General features: G+C 46.3%; 1 protein-coding gene across 1 annotated transcript in view; it reads left to right on the top strand.

The window, feature by feature from the left end:
• Nucleotides 1-289: 289 nt before the first annotated feature.
• The window catches only part of LOC122924301 (calpain-2 catalytic subunit-like), a 66,376-nt gene continuing 42,362 nt past the window's right edge, over nt 290-24,303 (top strand). Inside the window, exons 1-3 of the mRNA XM_044275253.1 lie at nt 290-547; nt 4,904-4,973; nt 20,207-20,328. Of these exons, the coding sequence (XP_044131188.1) occupies nt 332-547; nt 4,904-4,973; nt 20,207-20,328 (408 nt within the window). The 5' untranslated portion in view covers nt 290-331. The remainder of the gene's footprint in view (nt 548-4,903; nt 4,974-20,206; nt 20,329-24,303) is intronic.

The raw sequence follows: 24,303 nt of genomic DNA on the forward strand, positions 1-24,303 counted from the left end.
GACTCATGAAGTACAATGTGTCACGAGAAAACAATCTCAGAATGGCTTGGATAAGTAAAAGCGTTCCAAAGTTATTACCACATACAGTGACAGCCTGGGATTTAAGGTGAGAAGTGGCTTGGTACTGAAGGGGTTAATAATAAAGATAAGACATTGGTGTTAGGTATTTTTAGGAATCGTTAAATGTGTGCATAGCCAGATAAACACAGCGATACCTCACCCCACCAGTGTGATCCATATCTCCAGGGTTTTATTTAGCATATAACTCAGTATAAATACCTCCCTGCGGATTCTCTATAATCATTCACTACAGCGCAGAGAGCTTCACATCATGTCCGGAGTTGCCTCTAAAGCTGCGCCTCTTGGCTCCATCAACAACCCAATAAAATTTAAGGATCAAGACTTTGAGAAACTGAGGGCAAAATGCTTGGCCTCTGGCACTTTATTTGAAGATCCAATTTTTCCCGCTGCTCCGGCCTCTATGGGCTTTAACAAATATGGTCCAAAGTCAGAAAACGTAAAGGGGCTCGTGTGGACGAGGGCTTCGGTAAGAACCTGTTTAAGACTAATGTCTATGTATGTTCTTCTTTCTTTTTTTTTTTTTAGAGGAGGCGGTAGGAAACAAGTTAAATATGTGAAATGATATCATTACTGTACATTCTCTGAACTGCTTCCTGTTCGGATTGCTCCCGTTGAATGTGCTGCTATTTTGACACCATGTTTTAACAGGTGAAGCTGAGCGGATTGATATATATATATATATATATATATATATATGTATATATATATATATATAGGACGTGAAAAATAGCCAGCAGTGCTGCTGGCTATTTTTCACGTCTAGTACATTGGACCTAGGTGCTGGTCCACATTGGCCGGACGTGCACCCCCTGCTTATACAGTGTGCTGCTTCCTCACTTTCTTCAAATTATATATATATATATATATATATATATATATATATATATATATATATCGTTAGTTTCAGTATAACTTGAGATGGTATTGGAGTCTGATGGGCGGTCTAACCAAGTGGGACTGCCCTCTGGACCTATTGTAAGGAGCAGGGATTGATACTGGTAAATCACAAGTTATACTAAATCTTTCCCCACAAAACTATATGAAACACCTTATCCTGTGTTGTAATATGCTGCTCACAGACAGCCATTACATACAATGTGACTGATGCACTGAACAATGTTACAATAAATTACACCTAATGTACGACGTGTGGGGGTGGGAGGGAATAGGACCCAACAATTCTCTATTATTTCCTGTGTCATGCTCCACCCTCTAGGGATCTTCAGTAGTGCATCAATTTTATTCAGACAGTTCTTTTAAGTAAACCTTTTTCCCTTGGCATACCTAAGGCTCCAGAAGTGCTAGTTTTCTGACTACATACATGTCACCGGGTACCAGTGGCGGATCCAGAGCCTGGTCACGGGAGGGGCACTTTCCCAGGCAATAGGAGATTATGGGGCCCCTGTGTCTCCGCTCACCCTCAAGCCACACCCACACACAGCCCAACCCATATATCACGCCCATACCTCTTACATCTAGTGACGTCTTATTTGATGTAGATGTTCTCTTTCTTCATCTTCTCCATTAAGCCCAGACCACCATGATGATTTCTTTCAGCCATCTTTCATCTCTGCAGAGTTTGACAGAAATCTTAGTTTCCTACTTTTCCTCCCACCTTCTCAACATCCTATCATGCCCCCCAATACTGAGATGCTGTGTCCCCCAAAACTATACTGTAGAAACAGATAAACCCCTTGAAAATACTAGTTACACCCAGATAGCGCCCCCTTCAATAATAATTATTGGAACACAATTCTCTAAAAAATAACTGCACCCAGCAAATAGTGCCCCTGACACGAATAGTGTAAACATAATGTCCTCCAAAAATAACTGTGCTAAGCTGATACTGTGCCAGGGCTCCCCCACAGTAATAGTGCTCCCCAAAATCACAACAATAGTAATAATTCTGTGCCAGAGTGCACTTAGTAGTAATAGTGCTCCTACAGTGCCCCAACAGTAATTGTGTTCCAGAAGTAATAATGCTCCCATAGTCCCCCAGTTGTAATAAAGCCCCCTTATAATGTGCGCCAGTACAAAAATTCTCTGTTGTGTGGCAGTAAAAAAACAAAAAAAAAACTCATCTTAGTGCCCCCAGTAGAGTCAATGTCGCCAGAGTGCCCTCATGTGATCCAATGACCCGTACTGTGTGCCACTACAAAAAACACTTTGTGCCCCCAGTTGAGCTAAGGTGGCCATATATTTTGTGCCAGTATAAATACTCCTATATAGTGCCCCCAGAAGATGCCCCCATAGTGCTCCTCCCTGTCCTATATAGTGCCCCCAGAAGATGCCCCCATAGTGCTCCTACCTGTACTATATAGTGCCCCCAGAAGATGCCCCTATAGTGCTCCTCCCCGTCCTATATAGTGCCCCCAGAAGATGCCTCCATAGTGCTCCTACCTGTCCTATATAGTGCCCCCAGAAGATGCCCCCATAGTGCTCTTCCCCGTCCCGATAGTGCCCTTCATAATGTGGCAATATAAAATGCCCCTATAGACTGCCCCACACAGATACCCCCATAATGCTTCACTCCCCCCTTCCCCATAGTGGCACCAAAATGGGTGCCAGTATTAAATGCCCCTATATAATGCCCCCATAGTGCTCTTTCTTCCCTTCTCCATAGTGCCCCCCATAATGTGCCAGTATATAGTGCCCCCATTAGATGCCCCCATAGTGCTCCTTCCCCTTCTCCATAATGCCCCCCATAAAGTGCCAGTATATAGGGCCCCCATTAGATGCCACCATAGTGCTCCTTCCCCCCTCTCCATAGTGCCCCCCCCATAATGTGCCAGTATATAGGGCCCCACCCCCCTTCTTGCCATACTGTACTAAAAATAATTAAAACAATAAACACTTATACTTACCTTAGTAACCATGACACTGCGATGCAATGCAGGCCTCTTCTGGCCTGTGTCCCGCTCTGTACGGCTCAGGCGGTGCGATGACATCATTGCGCCGCCTGCAACAGCCTCTGATAGGCTGCAGGCCTAGTGCCTGTATCCTATCAGAGGAACGGGCAAGGGAGACGCCTCTTCCCTGCCCAGCACCGTTTATCACATGAATATAGAGATAAGCACTTCCACAGTGGAAGCGCTCATCTCTCCCTGCCTCTGCCACCACCGCCGAATGGTCAGGAATGGTCAGTCTGCCCCTGGATCTCACTGTATTCTCGGGGGGGGGGGGGGAATTGCCCCCTTCTCCCCCGAATCCGCCATTGTCTCATACACATACAGCAACCCAGAGAAAGTCTGAGGGGACCAAGACAAAGCCTGTAAACCATTTATGCAAGTAAATGTTTATGCAAGTAAAACTGTTGAACTTCATCTCAGGGTCTGGACTCAAGTTATTTTTTCAAATTCCTCAATTATTCCCCCTATTTATTGCTTCGGAGCCAAAGCCTGGGGTCCAACGGTATCTAGGTAGGAGCATCGTGACACACATAAAGAGACATTATAGGCCGCAACATACCACTCGGCATTTGCTACACCTAGGACGCGACATAGAGGGCCCTGGGACACGGCCGCCCCTCGCACACTCATGGTGGCTGGATCCTTCTTCATCGTTCCCAGTGCTGTCACAGGGATGGTGTGCACCTAGTTGTTGTGACTGGCAACAGTCTCCCTGGGGCACACCCTATCGGTGTCTCCTGTCTGATGGATGGAGGGGTGCCTTGATGGTGTCGTAGTGCGGAGTTATAAGATAAGAGACAGGCAACCAAGTGCAGTTTAACAAAATGGAGAGTCTTTACTGAAGTGCAAAGGTCACAAACAGCTCCACACAAAATGGAGGCCCAGTTTCAACGAATACTGGCTAAAGCAGGGGTTATCTTTGGAGCCCACCTGAGATGTAATTTTTTTTTTTTAACAAGATGCAACTCCAAAACCAGCACTACAAATTAAGCAGGAAAGGGCTGCGAGAATTCAAAGGTACCCTAACCAGGACTGTGAGGTCCAGCAGCCATAAACATGCATTACCCTCACAGGCTAAATCATTGCACTCCGTCTTACAGCTGCTCAACCACCTCAGGGGCAGTAATGGCCAGTTCGCATTGTTCGCCCGCGAACATATGCGGGCTGCCATCTTTTTTCACGCGTCCGGCGAGGCACAGGTAAGCCCTTACCTGTGCCTGTGCGTGAGCCGGTCTGAAAACAAGTGCGGTCAGCGGGAGCAGGCAGTTCCGAGAACAGCCACCGGGGGGCCTTCATCGGGCTGTTCTCTGAACTGTCTGCTCCCGGTGACCGCATTTGTTTTCAGACCGGCTCGCGGCACAGGCACAGGTAAGGGCTTACCTGTGCCTCGCCGGACTTGTGAAAACAGATGGCAGCCCGCATATGTTCGCGGGCGAACAATGCGCACTGGCCATCACTGCTCAGGGGTTCCTTATTTGCACACCACCTCAGGGGTTCACTAACTGGAGACTGCTTTGGGTCTCAAACGAGCAGGTTCTGATTGTCAAGACTGGATGCAACTCCTTCAGCAGCTTGTCAGACTCAAGCTCAGACTGTGCTCTATGACTGACTGTACAGAGCGGAGGCCAAGCCCAGCATTTCAGAGGCATTGCTTCAGCTTAAAGCCCATGTCTATAGTAAAAAACAATGCAAACCTAATCTTCAGAAATATACAGCACATTCTCCCAACTTCATCCACTAGCAGCGTCCTAGTGGATCACTGCAGGAACATGTCCATGTGACTTTCCACCGATAGTGATCTCATTAGCTGTGCTGTATAAATGTCTTTGCCGATGAATATAAAGTATTTTTAGGTAATGATTTGGGTTTAGGAACTGCTGACAAAAAAAAAAAAAGTGTGTTTTATTTTACAGGCATTAAAGAAGAACCCAGTGTTTATCATACATGGGGCAGAACGTGAAGATATCCGACAGGGAGGCATACGTAAGTGGAGCTGAATTCAATGAAATATGAAAAGTTAAAGATATATTTCAGATATAAGACATATAGATGACAACACTATATACTATAAGGGTCACTTACTATGCTGAAATATGCGTAAATTAGGCGTATTTCATGCGCAGATTATTTGTGACTTCTGCCTGCTAACGGCAGGTCTAAAATTGCGGGCGTGGTGTGGGCGAGGAAGGGGACGGGCCGGCAGGCCAATTCCACTTACCATTTTCTATGCCTGTTTTAGACTTAGAAAAAGGTCTAAATGTTAGATAGCAAGGAAGCCATTTTACATTTAGAACTGGAGATGGATGCGCCGAAGTTATGGAGGGATCGGCGCCTCTTCATAACTCCCACAGAACCACTGCCAGCTAAGGCTGCTTTCACACTAGCATTAATATTTTCCGGTATTCAGATCCGTCATAGGGTCTCAATACTGGAAAAAAAAAAAAAAAAACACTTCCGCTTTGTCCCCATTCATTGTCAATGGGAACAAAACGTAACTGAACAGAACGGAGCGCTCCAAAATGCATTCCGTTCAGTTCTCATATTGAAGAGCAAACCGTAGCATGCTGCGGTTTGCTTTCCGTCCTGGGATGCAGATGTAGACGAATCCATCATGACCCACAATGCAAGTCAATGGGGACGGATCTGTTTTCCCAGACACAATCTGACACAATAGAAAACGGATCCGTCGCCCATTGACTTTCAATGGAGTTCATGACGGATCCGTTTTGGGTATGTGAAAGATAATACAACCGGTTCTGATCATGACGGATGCAGATGGTTATATTATCAGTAATGGAAGCGTTTTTGCTGAACCATGACGGATCCAGCAAACACGCTACTGTGAAAGTAGCCTTAGGGGTTTATTAAGACCGGTGTCTAAAACTCTGGTCTAAATAAATGTGTCCCTATGTGCATAGACTCTGTATTCAGGACTTTATCACTTCCCTGTTTCTGTAAGAGGTCCTCCTCTAAAGACTGTATTCGTCTATGGACACTCGCCCCCATTTATTGCAATTACCATACCATGCCCTGCAGCAAGCCCCTGAGTCAGAACGGAAGATGGGAGTAGTAGCAGCCCTGATGATGATGTGTAACAGTGTACTCCCTTAGGCTGTTGTTCCCTGGGGTCGGAGCAGTGATGGAGGAGCAACCTTTATTCCCACAGAGCACTCCCTGTAGCAAGAGCCCCTGCCCAATGGTAATTTTGATGTGCCCTTAAAGGCCCATGTGGGTGCAAAGCAGGGCTTGAAATGGTGCAATGGCTAGTGTGCGGTGTTAGTAACCAGGCCAGATTGAACTTTACAAAAGTGTCTCTTTACTGTGCACTAAATAGGAGTTGTAGTACATCCAGCAATTATCTGTACACAGTGAAATTCCCCCCAGATGTTCAAGCATGAGCTAAGCAATTAGTTGGCAGCAATGTCCCTCTGATTAGTGTATAGTGCTATATATTCGTATTTGCAAAGAGCGTTGATCGTGAATATTCTAATCGTGAATTGATCATGAATATCGACACTTAGGAACATCCCTAGCAACCAATAGGAAAGTTGCCTACCCCTTGGTGTTGATCGCGAATATTCTAATCTAATTTTTATTATATTACATTGCCGATTTTTGCTATTTAGTAAATAATGACTGGAGATCACAAATTCTCGAATTTGCCATTTTCCAGTGTACTTAGTGCAGGGAGAGACGTCAGCAGGCGCTAGGGATAGTGCTAGGAAAGACTTTAAAACTTTTATTTTGCTGTATAGAAGTTCAGGGAGAGAATAGGGAGGAATCATTCCACAGCATTGAAGCAGAATAGAGTACAGTAAGGGAGTTTACAGCCTGGGTAATAGGAACAATCCTATTACACCTTGCTGCACTGACTGGGGATCCAAATTGCCAATATACAGCTCTGTAATTCCAGCAAACTGTTCTTATTAGGGTGCAAGTGCTGTTTGATACAGACATTAACAGGGTTTATTACAAGGAAATATTTATATGTCTTATTTGCCCTTGTGCGGTGCAGTTATATGTTCTAAAGCATTTTTGGGCTTGTATTAGTGGAAAAAAGGGCTTATTAGCCGTTGTGTGGTGAAGTGCGTAAATTGCAGCCCTTTTTGGTGTGTACTAGTGGCCAAAAAATATATATTATTTGCCATTCAGCATTGCAGTTATATATTCTTAAGCCCTTTTTGGTGTGTATTAATGGCAAAAAAATATATACTATTTGCTGTTCAGCGGTGCAGTTATTTGTTCTAAAGCCCTTTTTAGCATTTATTAGTCACAAAAAAAATATATTATTTGCTGTTTAGATGTGCAGTTATATGTTCTAAAGCCCTTTTTAGCATTTATTAGTCACAAAAAATATATATTATTTGCTATTTAGCTGTGCAGTTATATGTTCTATAGCCCCTTTTGGCATGTATTAGTGGCACAAAAATATATATTATCTGCCATTCAGCGGTGCAGTTATATGTTCTAAAGCTGTTTTTGGCATGTATCAGTGGTTAAAAAAGGGGCTTTTTAGCCGTTGTGTGCTGAAGTGAGAAAAGTGAGCATTTTGGGGTGCTTAAATTTATTTTTTAATTATTTATTTGATCTAACAGTACGTCAGACAGAGAAGTGCCAGGTCCTGCACAGGGGAGTGGCAGAGGCCTAAATGTTTCTGGTGCAGGCACAGGTCGCAGCAGAGTAAGGGGTCGTGGCAGCAGGAGTCGCAGCAAGAGGCCTGAGCTCCCGGTGTCATCTAGCGGTCGTGTCTTGAGCAGCAAACCAGGGGTTCCTGAATGGTTGACTCGGTCATCCACTTCGTCTCAAGTGACATCAGACACCAACAGCCAAGAGTTGGTGGGTTCGTCAGACACAACCCTTAGTTGGCATGGCCTGTGTCCTCACCTGTCTTCAACCTGCCTCTGTCCTTTTCTGTTCCCTCAGTCAAATAAATATTATATGCTGTGGACTCAGCTCCACTATACGTTGCGTAGGAGCTGGTGTTGCGAGTGGTCAGGCTCCTAATCCAGAGACCATTGAGGGGGACATCAGTGATGTGCAAACAGTACTCGATAATGATGTAGTTGATCGCACTTGGGAGCCGGGTGAATTAGGGGCTTCCTCATCATCGGGAGAAGAGGATGGCTGCTTACCCGTGAGGCAACGGCGGAGCCAGCAAGTCACTAGCATGGCCAGGAATCAGCAGAGTGGCAGCAGTGGGCGGTTGGGAGCCATACGTGCCCAGGGTAGACCACCCGCTTCGCAGGAGCCTACCTGCCCGGAAAGTAGTGGTGCAGGGCTTCACAGAAGCAGCGGCGGTAGCAGTCAGTCAGTGCGTATTGTTGGGGGTAAAATCACCTACCTTGTTAAGCCGCCCGAGGAGATGAACATGTCCATTTGTAGAATCTGTGGGCAGAAGGTGAACCGTGGCCAGGGTGCCACGGCCCTGTGTCAACATATGCAGCGTCACTATAAAGTGGCGTGGAAGAACCATGGCTCCGATGTGGTGGTCCAGCTTGCCGCAGAAACTGATCCATCACCCAGGGGCACGCACCCGATTTCAGGCAGTCAAGGCTCCACCACCTCAGTCGAAGGGAGCTGTCAGTCCTTCCCTGCTGGTCTAGATGCTCCTGCTCCTCCTACTACTCCTTGTCAGTAGTGTTGATCGAGCAACAAAGTGCTTGGGTGCTCGGGCTGAACACATTGGGATGCTCGGGTGCTCGGAGTATAATGGAAGTCAATGATAGAACCCGAGCATTAAATCAGGCACCACCTGCTCTGAAGAGGGGAGGGTGCCTGGTTCATAGGAAAAAGTCAGAAATTGATGAAAACACTACCCAAATGGTTCAGGAACAACATGGGGAGGATGTCTGCATGCATCTTGGACTCCCAGGTTGCTGCTGGGAACGATCTTGTTTCAGTAGACTGACAATTATACGCACAAAACCGCAGATAAAATCGATTTTAAATGGAAAATTGTTAGGAAACATTCTTTCCTGTTTATTTACTTGTATATAAAGTGCAAGTGCTGCCAAAAATTACAAGGAAGAGCCACTCCGATACAACCTGTATATCACAAAATGGAGGGCCTCATTCACATTGTGGTGCAATATTTCAGGTAGTGGGACTCCTATACTCATAAAGCCTATGCACTAAATAAAAGGGCTGCCAAAAATTACAAGGAACCAGCACTCCAATACACCCTTTATTACACATAAAGGAGGGCATCACACACACCCTTGAAAAATTATGATTGATGGCCTGCTGATGACCCCCTAACACATTAGGAGCAAGGACCTACTGGTGTCCCTCTAAAACATTAGGGGCGAGGGCCTGCTGCCGAGCTGACCATCTACAACATTATAGGTGAGGGTCTGCTGCCGAGCTAACCATCTAAAACATTATATGCGAGGGCATGCTGATGAGCTGACCCTCTAAAACATTATTTGCGAGGGCCTGCAGGTGAGCTGACCCTCTAATATATTGTAGGTGAGGGCCTGCTGGTGAGCTGACCCTCTAAAATATTATTTGCGAGGGCCTGCAGGGGAGCTGACCCTCTAAAAGATTGTTAGTGAGGACCTGCTGGTGAGATGACCCTCTAAAACATTATTTGCGAGGGCCTGCAGGTGAGCTGACCCTCTAAAAGATTGTAGATGAGGGCCTGCTGGTGAACTGACCCTCTAAAAGATTTTAGATGAGGGCCTGCTGGTGAGCTGACCCTCTAAAATATTGTAGGTGAGGGTCTGCTGCCGAGCTGACCACCTAAAACATTATGGGCGAGTGCCTGCTGATGAGCTGACCCTCTAAAACATTATTTGCGAGGGCCTGCAGGTGAGTTGACCCTCTAATATATTGTAGGTGAGGGCCTGCTGGTGAGCTAACCCTCTAAAATATTATTTGCGAGGGCCTGCAGGGGAGGTGACCCTCTAAAAGATTGTTAGTGAGGACCTGCTGGTGAGCTGACCCTCTAAAACATTATTTGCGAGGGCCTGCTGGTGAGCTGACCCTCTAAAAGATTGTAGGTGAGGGCCTGCTGGTGAGCTGACCCTCTAAAATATTGTAGGTGAGAGCCTGCTGGTGAGCTGACCCTATAAAATATTGTAGGTGAGGGTCTTCTGCAGAGCTGACCACCTAAAACATTATTTGTGAGGGCTTGCAGGTGAGCTGACCCTCTAAAAGATTGTAGGTGAGGGCCTGCTGGTGAGCTGACCCTCTAAAATATTATTTGCGAGGGCCTACAGGTGAGCTTACCCTCTAAAAGATTGTAGGTGAGGGCCTGCTGGTGAGCTGACTCTCTAAAACATTATTTGCGAGGGCCTGCCAGTAAGCTGACCCTCTATAAGATTGTAAGTGAGGGCCTGTGGTGAGCTGACCCTCTAAAACATTATTTGAGAGGGCCTGCAGGTGACCTGACCCTCTAAAAGATTGGAGGTGAGGGCCTTCTGGTCAGCTGACCCTCTAAAAGATTTTAGATGAGGGCCTGCTGGTGAGATGACCCTAAAAATATATTGTAGGTTAGGGCCTGCAGGTGAGCTGACCCTCTAAAAGATTGTAAGTGAGGGCTTGCTGGTGAGCTGACCCATAAAACATTATTTGCGAAGGGCCTGCAGGTGAGCTGACCATCTAAAATATTGTAGGTGAGGGCCTGCTGGTGAGCTGACGCCCTAAAAGATTGTAGGTGAGGGCCTTCTGGTGAGCTGACCCTCTAAAATATTTTTTTTAAGGGCCTTCTGGTGAGCTGACCCTCTAAAATATTATTTCCGAGGGCCTGCAGGTGACCTGACCCTCTAAAACATTATTTGAAAGGACCTGAAGGTTAGCTGACCCTCTAAATAATTATATGTGAGGGCCTGCAGATGAACTAACCCTATAAAAAATGATATGCGAGGGTCTGCAGGTGAGCGGAAGATTTAACCATATACCCTTTTTTGTGGTAGAAGGGGTGCATGTGAATACAGTGTATTGAGTACATTATAAAAAAACAAGTGCCTTTATGTTTATCAGCTCAGCTTTCCTCTGGTGAAGTCGAGAAGTCAGAGGCAATCCAGGCCTTGTTAATTTTTATAAGTGAACCTGTCAGCATTTTCAGTTGACAGGTGGATGCGCTTATCTGTTATGCCACCAGCAGCACTAATTACTTGCTCAGACAAAACTCAGGCGGCAGGGCAGGCCAGCACCTTCAAGGCGTATTTCGTGCCACATGTACAGCTTGGACATCCAGTAGTTGTAAGGCACTGAGGGATCATTGAGGACGCTGTCACGGTCTGCTATGTACTCCTTCACCATCTTCCAAAATGTTTCCTTCCTTGTGACAGTAGGCCGAGCATCAGGGTGAGGGTGCTGGTGGGTCATCACAAAACTGTCCCAGGCTTTGGAGAGTGTTGCCCTGCCTCTTTTAGAATTGCTATGTGTTCCCCTTGTCTCCCCTCCTCAGTTGCCCAAGGAACTACGGACTCTGCCGCCAGCGTTGTCAGATGGAAATTTTTGGAGCAATTTTTCAACAAGGAGCTTCTGATATTGCACAGTTTTGCTCGTCCTCTCCACCAGAGGAATGAGAGATGAGAAGTTCTCTTTGTAGCGGTGGTCGGGAAGGGTGAACACCCAGTAATCCGTGTTATCTAAAATGCGCAAAACTAGTGGGTCGCGGGAAAGGCATCCTAACATGAAGTCAGCCATGTGTGTCAGAGTGCCAACAAGCAAGACTATGCTGTGATCATCAGGAGGATGACTCTCAATCTCCTCATCCTCTTCTGCCCACACACGGTGAACAGATGGAATTAAACTTACATGGGTACTACCCTCTGTAGCAGAGGCAACCGTCTCCTCCTCCTCCTCTTCATCGTCCAATTCGCGCTGAGAAGATGAAGTGAGGGTGGTCTGGTATAACCCTGTATAATGTCTTCTTCCCCATTTCCACCTCTTCCACAGGCAAAGCGTCCGCCTTAATTGTGAGCAGTGAGCGTTTGAGTAGACACAGAAGAGGGATGGTTACACTGATAACGTTATTGCCGCTCACCATCTGTGTTGATTCCTCAAAGTTTTTTAAAACCTCACAGAGGTCAGGCATCCATGCCCACTCCTCGCTTGTGAATAGGGAAAGCTGACTGGAAAGACGACGACCATGTTGCAGCTGGTATTTCACTACTGCCCTCTGCTGTTCACAAAGCCTGGCCAACATGTGGAATGTTGAGTTCCAGCGCACGCTCACGTTGCACAACAGCCGGTGAGCTGGCAATTTTAAGCGATGCTGTAGTGTTGACAGACCGGCTGAAGCTGTCAATGTCTTGCGGAAATGTGCATACACGTGGCGCGCCTTCACTAGTAGCCTAGGCAAGTTGGGGTAGGATTTCAGAAACCGCTGAACCACTGGTGCTGCACGCGGATAATTCGGAGGTGGAAGTGGAGGAGGAGGCGGAGGAGGAGAAGTGGGGGTTGGAGCAACTAACGTAGGTGCTGGTGGAAAACCTGATTGATGAAGGACCCGCAATCCTCGGCGTCGGTAGCACCTGTGCCATCCCAGGGTACGACTCGCTCCCGGCCTCCACAAAGTTGATCCAGTGTGTCGTCAGGGTAATGTAGCGTCTCTGGCCGAATGTAACGCAGGACGGCCACCGACATCAGGCTGCAGAAGGCCTCAGTGTCCACAAGCCTAAATGGCAACATTTCCAGGGCCAGTAATTTGGAAAGGTGCTATGGCCTGTTGGTGGGTGGCTGGGTATTTGCGCTTGTGTTCAAATGCCCGGGGTAAGGACGTTTGGATGCTGCGCTGGGATAGGGAAGTGGATGTGGTCGCTGATGGTGCTTGCGAAGGTCCAGGCGCAGAGCGGGAGGCATCCGGGCCTGCGCCTTCGACAGGGGATTGGCCAGCAGCAAATAACATGGGGAAGAGGAGGCAGTGGTGTGACCCGCAGACACAGATTGTGGACCCAGGCGTTCGTCCCACTTATTACGTTGCTTGGATGCCATGTGGCAGATCATGCTGGTGATGGTGAGGTTGCTAGTGTCCATGCTCCGGCTCATTTTGGTACGGCACAGTACTACTATTCTTTTGTCGTCCGCACTTTCCTTAAAAAAGCGCCATACTGCGGAACACTTACCCCTTGGCAAGGGAGATTTTCTCAAGGGGGTGCATTGTGGAACAGTTGCGGGCCTGTTCAGTGGTGCCCGCCTTCTCCCTTTTGCCACCCCACTGCCTCTTCCAGCTGTTGCAGTGCTGCAGATCCCTCCCCCTCTGTACTGCTCTCCTTGCTCGGCTTGTAGCCACCTTCCCAGTTTGGGTCAGTGACCTCTTTGTCCAGAAGCTCCTCTTCCACTTCCTCACTCTGATCATCCTCCTGATTTGTTGACCTAACCACAACCTCATTGATTGACAACGGTGTCTTATCTTCATCATTAACCTCTTAAAACACTAATTGCCGTTGACTAATTGGCAACTGTGTCTCATCATCATCCACCTCATTATACACTAAATGCCGTTCCCCACCGTCATCTTCTTGTGACTGTGGATGCTCTAGAGGTTGGAAATCAGGGCACAAGATCTCATGTCCCTCTTCAAGCGTGCTTGGCGAGAGGGCCAAATAAAATAATGGCAATGTAAAGAGCTCCTCGGAATATCCGAGTGTGGGATCACTTGTTTGTCCAGGCTCTCCATGGCGGATCAGGATGAGGATTGTGTTGTTGACCAGACTCTTGGCTACTGAGACTGGACTTGGTGGAAGACAGGGTGGTGCTTAACTGACTGGAAGCATTATCTGCTGCAATCCAACCGACCACCTGGTCGCACTGGTCTGACTTCAAGTGTTGTCCTGCGCTGCCCTGCAAACTGGGACATGAAGCTAGGTATCGTGGATGAATGTTTTTCTTGTGCTCTGGCAGCAGGCACAGTATCAATGCGCCCAGGGCCACGGCCTCTGATTGAACCATCAGCATCACGGCCACTTCCCCTGTCTCTTATTGCTCGCCTCCTTCATATTAAATGTTATTTATGCTTGAAAGTATGTCACACATACACGTGGGATGCGCACAATTCACACAGGAGTTATGGCACGGATAATTTAACTGTTTGGAGTGGACACCGTCTACGGAAAAAGTACACTGGATGTCACTGATATTTTTTAGATCTGCACCCTTTACACGGGAGATTTGGCGCTAATATCACTGTCTGCAGCAGCCTAACTTTTGCACGCTATTTAGTGCAGGATGCGCTAAAAATAGATTTTGCTGCCACACACAATAGTCCTTAAAAGGACTTTTGGGTCTGTAAAGTCTTAGCTATTTAGCGCCGTTTGCGCTAAAAATAGATATTGCTTCTGCCACACACAATAGTCCTTAAAAGGACTTTTGGGTCTCTGAAACAATTTTCTGATAAAAACTATTCTGATAACACTCACTACACTGTCTGTCCCTTCATATGCTCAGCTCTCCCTGACTAAGACTGAGCCAAACACGCATCATGGGGTGCTATATAGCGGCCAGCCAATCACTGTAATGCCAGTAACCCACATGACTACGGCATTACAGTTAAGGCAGTACCCACCTGCATGTTTATTGGCTGCATAGCAGCCAAGAAACGTGCAGGAAGGAGTCTCGAGCATTGTGCTCGAGCACATGTGGTACTCGGCCGAACTGGTATTCGGCCGAGATGCTCGAGCCGAACTGGTATTCGGCCGAGTATGCTCGATCAACACTACTTGTCATTCATTCAGTCAGCGCCGATGTGTGGAGCTGTAACTACGGTCAGGGACAATACATGTCCTTTACGGCCCACTGGGTGAATGTAGTTCCTGCACAGCCACACCAGCAACTTGGCCAGGTGATGCCGCTTCTGCCTCCACGTTCTCACGCCATTGGTTCTGCGACAAAATGTCCGCCTCTGCCTCCTCATCCTCCACCATGTCCACAGCCTCCACTGCAGGGACAATTCACAGTGCCCCTCTAGCATATCACATATACAGGGCATGGTGGTGTCATGCTGTTCTGCACCTCGTTTGCCTGGGTGAACAGAGTCACACAGGAGAGGAACTGCTCCATGTCCTTCATCAAGAAATCGAATCCTGGCTTTCTCCGCGACAACTGAAAATCGGAACTATGGTGACCGACAACGGGAAGAACATGATGTCGGTGCTGCATCAAGGAGGACTGAGCCATGCGCCCTGCATGGCACACATGTTGAATCTAGGTGTCAAGAGGTTTCTGAAGTCTTTCACCGATCTGCAAGACATCCTAAAAATGCCCAGGAAACTTTGCATGCACTTCAGCCACTCCGCAAAGGACACCCTCCTTGAGCTGCAGCGGCAGAATGGCATCCCCCAACATAGGCTTATATGCAACGTTTCCACCCTTTGGAATTCCATAAGTTGGACCGACTATACGAACAGAGAAAGGCCATAAACGATTTCTTGATGATCTAAGCGGACAGAAGTACTCCTCTGTGTAACTTCAATGTCAGCCAGTGGCAGCTCATGCGTGATACCTGCCATTTGCTCAGGCCTTTGAGGAGGTCACGTTATTTGTCAGTCGCCAGGACTACGTGATGAACAACGTCATTCCATTGCTTCATTTCCTGGAACAGATGCTGGTAAATCTGCCTCATCAGGGGACTGGAGACGTGGCGCCTAGATCTCATGTCCACATGAGCCCTGTGGGGGCTGAACTGGAGGAGGAGGAGGACATTGAGCACAAGCAATGTGTAGCGAAATGGGTGGTTTTTCTACACAGGTGACAGGAGAGGAAGAGCAGGAGCAGCCAGAGGAGCTACAGGGCGATAAGAAAGATGAGGCAGAGGACCCAGAAACACCTTGGAAGTATGCAGTGGAGATGGAGGCAGGGAGTCCCTCCAAGTCACTTGCACAAATAGCCCGATGCATGCTCACTTGCTTGCGTAGTGACCACCAAATTGTCACTATTCAGCAGAGGGATGACTTCTGGCTCTCCACCTTGTTGGACCCTCTCTACCAGTCCAAAATTGGGGCCTTTTTTACACCTGCTGAAAGGGAGGACAAACTGAACTACTATAGAGACATCCTATGTAGTCAGTTGACCACTGCCTATCAGTGCCATTGTCCATGAGTCTAGAGTCGCTGATGAGCAGCTTTCTTCACCCACCTTGTGAAGAAACTACTCACCAGCAGCAGCTAGGACTGGAGCAGGACCCAGGGGCGTACATAGAAATCATTGGGCCCCATAGAAAGAATCTGAATTAGGTCCCCTAACATTGCCCACTATCCTGGCCCATCCCACCTCCTGCCCTGGCTCCTCCCCCCATTTACCAATAAAGAAATTTATACATGACGTACTGAAAACATTAGGGACACTGGCGTAATGAGAAATGACTGGGCCCCACAGGATATTTTTGAACGTGCCCCACAGCAAATTTTTGAATGGGCCCCCCCAGTTGTCTGGCACCTCTGACCAGCAGAGACCCTTGATTTCTTCCCTAATACAGTCCAATTATTGTCCAATAGACAAGTCATGGAAATATATGTATACTGTAATATGACATTTTAACACTGTCTATTGTCTATTGGACGATAGCTGGACTGTATTAGGGAAGAAGTCAAGGGTCTCTGCCGGTCAGAGGTGCCGGACAACTGGGGGAGCCATTCAAAATTTTCCTGTGGGGCCCAGTCATTTCTAATTATGCCAGTGAAACTTAATGATCCGGGTTGGGGTTAGAAAGATAGCGACTGGGGGCTGGGGCAGTTTTACTGTGTGGGCGGGCTGGCAGTGGCATAGGTCCGGACTGGCTGCAGGATGACTGTTTGGCTGGCGACACTGGCGAGGCGGGCAGCAAGTCACTCTCAATTTTGCGCCTGCTGCCTGCCAGCGAAACACTGGGCCAATCAGCAGCAAGATTTTTGCACACTCCTAATGCTGATTGGCCCATTGTGAGAAGCTGTGAAGGCGCACGAGCCGAGAGAGTGCTGCCACCTCCACACTATGTCACCTTGCCACTCTGTGGTCTCCTGATTCTGCTGCCACCTCCACACTATGCCACCTTGCCACTCTGTGGTCTCCTGATGCTGCTTCTGCCACTTCCACACTGTCATTGTGCCACCCTGTGGCCTCCTTCTGATGCTGCTGCTGCCACCTCCACACTCTGTCATTGTGCCACTCTTTGGTCTCCTCATGTTGCTGCTGCTGCCTCCACACTGTCATTGTGCCACTCTGTGGCCTCCTGATGCTGCCGCCACTTCCACACTCTGTCAGTGTGCCACCCTGTGGCCTCCTCCTGATGCTGCTGCTGCCACCTCCACCACCTCCACACTGTCATTGTGCCACTCTGTGGCCTCCTGATGCTGCAGCTGCTGCCACATCCACACTGTCATTGTGCCACTCTGTGGCCTCCCCCTGATGCTGCTGTTGCCACCTCCAAACTCTCTCATTGTGCTACTCTGTGGCCTCTTGATGCTGCCGCCACCTCCACACTGTCATTGTGCCACCCTGTAGCCTCCTCCTGTTGCTGCTGCTGCCACCTCCACGCTCTGTCATTGTGTCACTCTGTGGCCTCCTGATGCTGCTGCTGCCACCTCCACACTGTCATTGTGCCACTCTTTGGGCTCCTCCTTATGCTGCTGCTGCCGCCACCTCCACACTGTCATTGTGCCACTCTCTGGTCTCCTGATGCTGCTGCTGTCACCTCCAGACTCTGTCATTGGGCCACTCTGTGGTCTACTCATACTGCTTATACCTCACCACTATGTCATAGGGCCACTCTGTGGACTTCTCATGCTGTTCCCACCCTCCCCACTTTATGACTGGGCCACTATTTTGCCCTTTGGCCTGGCTGACATCATTATTTATTTGACCCTTCTACGGATCTGTCAGAAAGAAGGAAAAAGATGATGCACAACGGATCCTGTCTATGTAACAGCTGCAAGGCCTGCATGACATGATGGTCCCTGTGACGACATGGTGATCAGTTTGAGTTAAATGTGTATTGGTGTTGGATTATGTGTAATTATGCTATACTGTGTAACTTGTTTAGAAAAAGACTTTCAGCCCCCCCCCCCCCCCCCCCGATATTACCCATTGTACTCTGAAGGAGTTCAGGACAATGACATTCTGGAAAGGTTTTTGCTAGGGCTGTCTGGGGCTCTTTTAGCAGCTGGACCCCTGTGGTGTGGTGCAGACAGAATTTCTGGGGAAGGGGGAAGTGATGGGATTACAGTTTTACCTGATCACTTTCTGTAAATAAGTTTGTGCAGATGCTCAATAAATCAGTATTTATTTCCCCTTCACAGAGTCTCGACCAGTGACTGGGGAAAACTGGGAGCTAAAGATCAGCCGTTTGCAATATCTACTCATCCTGGGTACTGGGGGTCCGTCACAGTCCCTATTTTTCATCAGAATTGGCTTATAATTTGGCAGCCAAAAACAGGAGTGGGTACAAAACACAGAAGACATGCAAATATTTCATTCACATGTCATCTCTGTTTTGGATCCACCCCTGTTTTTTTGGCTTTAGCAATACTGATGGATTATTGACCAAATGCTGACTGAGTGAAGACGGATGCTCCACAGACAGGATCCATTTTTTGGTGGTTAATGTTCTAAAGGATCAGAGGAAAGGCAAAATAATCAGTGACGGCAACACAAACTTACTGCTGTCACCCTCTCCACTCTGTCGGGGGCTCTACTTGTATAAGCGTTTAATAGAACAGGTTCTGTAGACATCTATGTGGAATCAGCTGCCGATGGTGTAAAAGGAGTGCGCTTCTTCTTGGCGCTAACATTAACCTGTAAGGCTGAGTTCACACTTGAGTTATTTGGTCAGTTTTGGCCCCGTAACTGCCCAAATAAGTGAGGTGCGCAGTGATTCTAAGAGCGACGCCTGTCATCTGCATGTCATACTGACTCACAGTATTATTTCACTACCACAGCAGACTCCCTATGCGTGTTACTGCAAGGCACAGTGTCCTACACAACTGTACAGGCTCTCTGCAGCCAGGAAAAAAACGTTTTTTAATGCGATTCACCACAAATAAATTCGATCGGACCACATTTTTTTGAAAAATTTAGTGAACTGGCCAAATTGAATTGGCCATTTTGATTTTATTTTCCGTTACGCCATTCACTGTATGGGACAAGTTTTATATATTTTACTAGTACGGGTGTTTTAGCACGTGGCAATGTTGACTTTTTTTATTAACTATTTTGATTTTGGGGGAAGAGGAATTATTAGAACTTTTATATAATTTTTTATTTGTTTTTATATAAAAAATTACATTATTATTTTAAAAAACAACAACTTTTTATTAGGTCTCCAAGTGGACCACAACACATAATCATCAGATTGCAATTTGTCTAGGGTAAGGGAATTTTTTCCATTATCCTATACAGAAATAGGTATATTACAGTTTAGTGATGCCGCCGACCTGCCTGGACTGTAATATACAAGTAGTGAGCCTGGAAGCCTAAGGCGACTTTCACTCTTGCGCTTTCCCTTTCTGTTATTAAGATCCGTCATTGGATCTCAATGGTGGGGGAAAAGACTTCCATTTTGTCCCCATTCATTGTCAATGGGGACTGAACTGAACAAAACATAATGCACCAGAATGCATTCCGCTGCAAGCATAATTTTTCTGTCCGCGATGTGCGTAGCAAGATGGATCCACTCTGACACACAATGTAAGTCAATGGGGACGGATCGGTTTTCTCTGACACAATAGAAAACGGATCCGTCCCCCGTTGACTTTCATTAGTGTTCATGTTTATTTTATAGATAATACAACTGGATCCATTCATAACGGATGCAGACGGTTGTATTGTCAAAACGGAAGCGTTTTTGCTGATCCATGACGGATCCAGCAAAAACACTGGTGTGAAAGTAGCCTAATACAGGCTCAGGCTCATTTCTTTGAATGAACGCCTTCTCCCTGATCTCTGCAGCCCGTAAAAAGCACACTTCAGGGTTTCTGGCTTCTTAGATGCCGTGGTCACATTTGACCATGGCATCTGAGAGGCGAAATGTCCGCAATAGGCATTACTGATAGTTGCTGACATCCGCTCGTGTCTGCTGTATGAAGCAGCAGGCACCCACTGGTTATGGAGCTCGCTCCACTCTGGAGCATGCTCCATCTTTAAAGACCCGTGTACATAGATGACGGATGTTGTGAAGGGGTTAAAAAAATGAACAAATTCATTATTGCTGTTGTTCAGACTGACTCTAAATTATTGGAAACTAAATCGAAATACATAAGACATTGCCTCTGACCCTTGACTCTTTCTTTACACAGTTGACTGTTGGGTCCTCGCCTCCGTTGCATGTCTCACATTGAATCAAGATTGCCTCTTCCGTGTGGTTCCACCAAGTCAATCCTTTGACAAAGGCTATTATGCCGGGATCTTCCATTTCAAGGTACAGTAACTTCTTTATGTGACACAATGTAAATCTTCTGGGCCACAGCGCAAAGTCTTTACCAGGGCCCCACCTAGCATGTACCATTGATAATACTAGTATCATCTTTTATGGAAGGGGCGTCCTTGGGCACCCCCAGGCCTCAGGAGCTGGGTGTGACTGCTACCTCCATACCTCCTACAGAAGCCCCTGCATAAAATCCAGTTGATTCACATTTGACAACCTCTCCATTGTTTGCGTCTACCAGGTTTTTTGTAATATGCAGTTCGGACACATCCTTTCATTTCTTTTCTTTTTCTCCATTAAAGATTTATATTGAAGACATGAAAACAATGAAGGGACACGTATGGAATTAAGTAGTTTTATATTTTAGGTTCTTCACAGTCACCCCTTCTTTGCTTTGATCACAGCTTTGCACACTTTTGGCATTCTCTCGATCAGCTTCATGAGATATTCACCTGGAATGGTTTTCCAACAGTCTTCAAGAAGTTCCCAGATGTGCTGGGCACTTGTTGGCTGTTTTTCCTTCACTTTGCCGTCCAACTTGTCCTTAATTTGGTTAAGTTAGGGTGGATGTGGAGGCCATGTCATCTGACACAGTACTCCATCAGTCTCCTTCTTGGTCACATAGTCCTTGCATAGCCTGGAGGTATGTTTGGGGTCACTGTCCTGTTAAAACCCAAATGATGGTCGTACTAAGCACAAATCAGATGGGATGGCATGTCCCTGCAGAATGCTGTGGTAGTTATGCTGGATAGGTTTGTATGGTACTTAAAGGGTTTCTGTCACCAGATTTAACCCTACTAAACTGGCTGACCTTAGCGATGTGCTAATGTCAGCAGACCCTAACTCTACTATTCTTATGCTTACTGATAGCCCCCTTAATGCACAATTTTAACTTTGATTATGATATGCAAATTAGCCTCTAAGAGTAGGGGGGGGGGGGCGTTGCTCCTGCACCTAGAGGCTCCGTTCTCCTACCTCATGTCATGCCCTGCCATCCTTGATTGACAGGGCCAGGCAGCGCTCGTCTCCTACTGCCGGCCCGGAAAATGGCACAGGCGTGAGATTTATCCAGCACACAGGGCTTGCAGCAGAAGATGAACGCCGGCCCTGTCAATCAAGGATGGCAGGGTGTCACATGAGGTGGGAGAACAGAGCCTCTAGGTGCAGGAGCAATGCACCCCCCCTGCTCCTAGAGGCAAATTTGCATATCATAAAAATTAAAATTGTGCAGTAAGGGGGCTGTCAGTATGCAGAATAGTAGAGTTAGGGTCTGCTGACATTAGCACATCGCCAGTTTAATAGGGTTAAATCTGGTAATCTCTGTAAAGCATTTATGAAGCCTTTCATTTGAGGTGTTGGTAATTTACAGTTTATGAAGTTGGTACCTCTCATGAACTTATCCTTTGGAGCAGAGTTAACTCTAGGTCTTCTTTCCTGGGGCGGCCAAAATGAGAGCCAATTTCATCATAGCATTTGATGGTTTTTAATAGGGATGAGCAAATAGACTTCGGATGAAACATCCAAATTCGATTTGTATAAAACTTTGAGCGAGCGCTCCGTACAGTATTAGAATGTATTGGCTCCGATGAGCCGAAGTTATTACTTTGCAAAGTCTTGCAAGACTTCGCATAATAACTTCAGGAATTGATTTATAATGTAAAAAAAATGGTACCTTGGAACCGAACCCGATATTCGGAAAATGCTTTTTACAGTCTAATTCATATTCTGAAGTTATTGTTATAGTTATTATGCAAAGTCTCGGGAGAAGGAATAACTTCGACTCATCGGAGCCAATACATTCTAATACTGTACGGAGCGCTCGCTCCGTTCAGTATTGAAACAAAGTTTTATGCGAATCGACTTCGGATGTTGAGGATGCTGTTGAGGATGCCTTCAAAGTTTTGGAAGTATTCCAGATTGACTGGCTTTCATGTCCTAAAGTAATGATGGACTGTCATTTCTCTTTACTTAATTAAGTGGTTCTTGACATAATGTGAACAGTAGAAGAGTAGAGCTAAACACTGGATAAAACTGCACAACTCAACTGATGGTCGCAAACACATTATAAAGGGAAGAAAGTCCATAAATTAACTGTTGACAAGCATACCTGTTAATTGCAAACCATTCCAGGAGACTACCTCATGAAGCTGCTTGAGAGAATGCTAAGAGTGTGCAAAGGTGTCATCAAAGGAAAAGGGAGCTACTGTGAAGAACCTAAAATATAAAAAAAACAATCCTTTTCTGTTTTCTGTTTAATTCCATATGTGTTCCTTTATCATTTTGATGTCTTCAATAATAATGTACAATGTAAAAAAAATTGAAAAAATAGAAATAGAAATGAAACCATAGAATGAAATCATGACCTATTATTAGGCCTAGTGGCCAGTGTGGAAATTGCAGGATTATATACGGTAATTTATAAAAATATATATTTTTAAATATCGATAGTAACATGGAAGATGTTTTTTTTTTTTAAATCACCAACATTTCTAAATGCAGGCGCAGATACAGGAGGTCCTAGTGCTTGCATCTGTGCCTGCGGTGAACGCTTTCCATAGAAGATACAGCCACCGCCATTTTGGGAAGCTATGGCTGCAGCAGTTTCTTTGCATGCATTACCCATGGGTACCAGGGTCTTCACCATGTAAGCTTAAAGGGGTTATCCCATGACTAATGTAAAAAATTTAAATCAGAAATCATTTATAGAGATGAGCGAATCGAAGGTGACGTAGTGGAATTCGATCCGAATTTCAGGAAAAATTATATTCGCAACGAATATTAATTTTCTCACGCTTCATGGTAACGAATAGCATTTTTCCTAAAATGGCAGCTGCACGTGTGAGGACATGGAGAAAGGAAGTCTGGGAAGGCGGGATCACCTAGATTGACATGCATGCAGCCAATCAGCAGCCAGCCAGCCCTGTGATGTCACGGCCCTATAAATACGGTGGCCATCTTAGATTCAGACATTTTCCAGCGTTTTGAGTGCAGGGATAGACGTGAGAAGGTGTTAGGGAGAGCATTAGGAAAAACCTCATTGTGAAAAAAACCCTTAAAAAACGATTTAAAAGTGCAGAGAAAGGATAGGAGGAATCACTTCACAGCATCTTAGTGCGGGGAGAGATGTCAGAAGACGCTAGGGACAGTGCTAGAAAAGTGATTTACAAGTGCATAGAAAAGAAAAGGGAGGAATCATTTCACAGCACCTTAGTGCAGGAAGAGACGTCGGAAAGCACTAGGGACAGTGCTAGAAAAGCGATTTACAAGTGCAGGAAAAGATTATTTGGGGATCCGAGTAGACATTATACAGCTCTGTCATTCCAGCAATTTGTTCTTGTTATTGGGGCGCAAGTGCTATGTTGAAAAGCCTTTAGTGGTCTATTTTAGTACAAAAAGAAAAATATACGCATTTCACTTCTGCAGGTATATGTGGTGATAGGGTTTATTGGCCTATTTCAGTACTACCAGAGAAATATTTACGCAGTTCACTTTTTCCGTTATTTGCACTAAAAGCGTTTACTGGCCTGTTTCAGTCATTTCAGTTCTGCAGGTATATGTGGTGATATGGTATATGTTGGCCGATTTCAGTACAAAAATAGAAATATATACGCTGTTCACTTTTTCAGTTATTTACACTAAAAGTGTTTACTGGCCTATTTCTGTGCAAAAAGAAAAATATATACGCAGTTCACTTCTGCAGTTATATGTGGTGATAGCATTTATTGGCGTTTTTCAGTACTACCAGGGAAATATGCAACGGCCGGGTTCAGCATCTGAGGGATCCCTTGCCCCTTAGGAGGATTCTACAAAATATGTCCCTCTTGTAGAGCAAGTAAACGTGACGCAAGTTACAATTAAGCAGCGAGGACATGGAGTCCACTTTGTAGATGGTAGTGTTGGTAACCAGGTGTAGGATTGCCAGGGTGGTGTAATAGTGCCCACAATATCCCTGAAGGTGTTGTGTTGCAC

Source organism: Bufo gargarizans, unplaced genomic scaffold (assembly GCF_014858855.1).
Source record: "Bufo gargarizans isolate SCDJY-AF-19 unplaced genomic scaffold, ASM1485885v1 original_scaffold_998_pilon, whole genome shotgun sequence".
Lineage (NCBI taxonomy): Eukaryota > Metazoa > Chordata > Amphibia > Anura > Bufonidae > Bufo > Bufo gargarizans.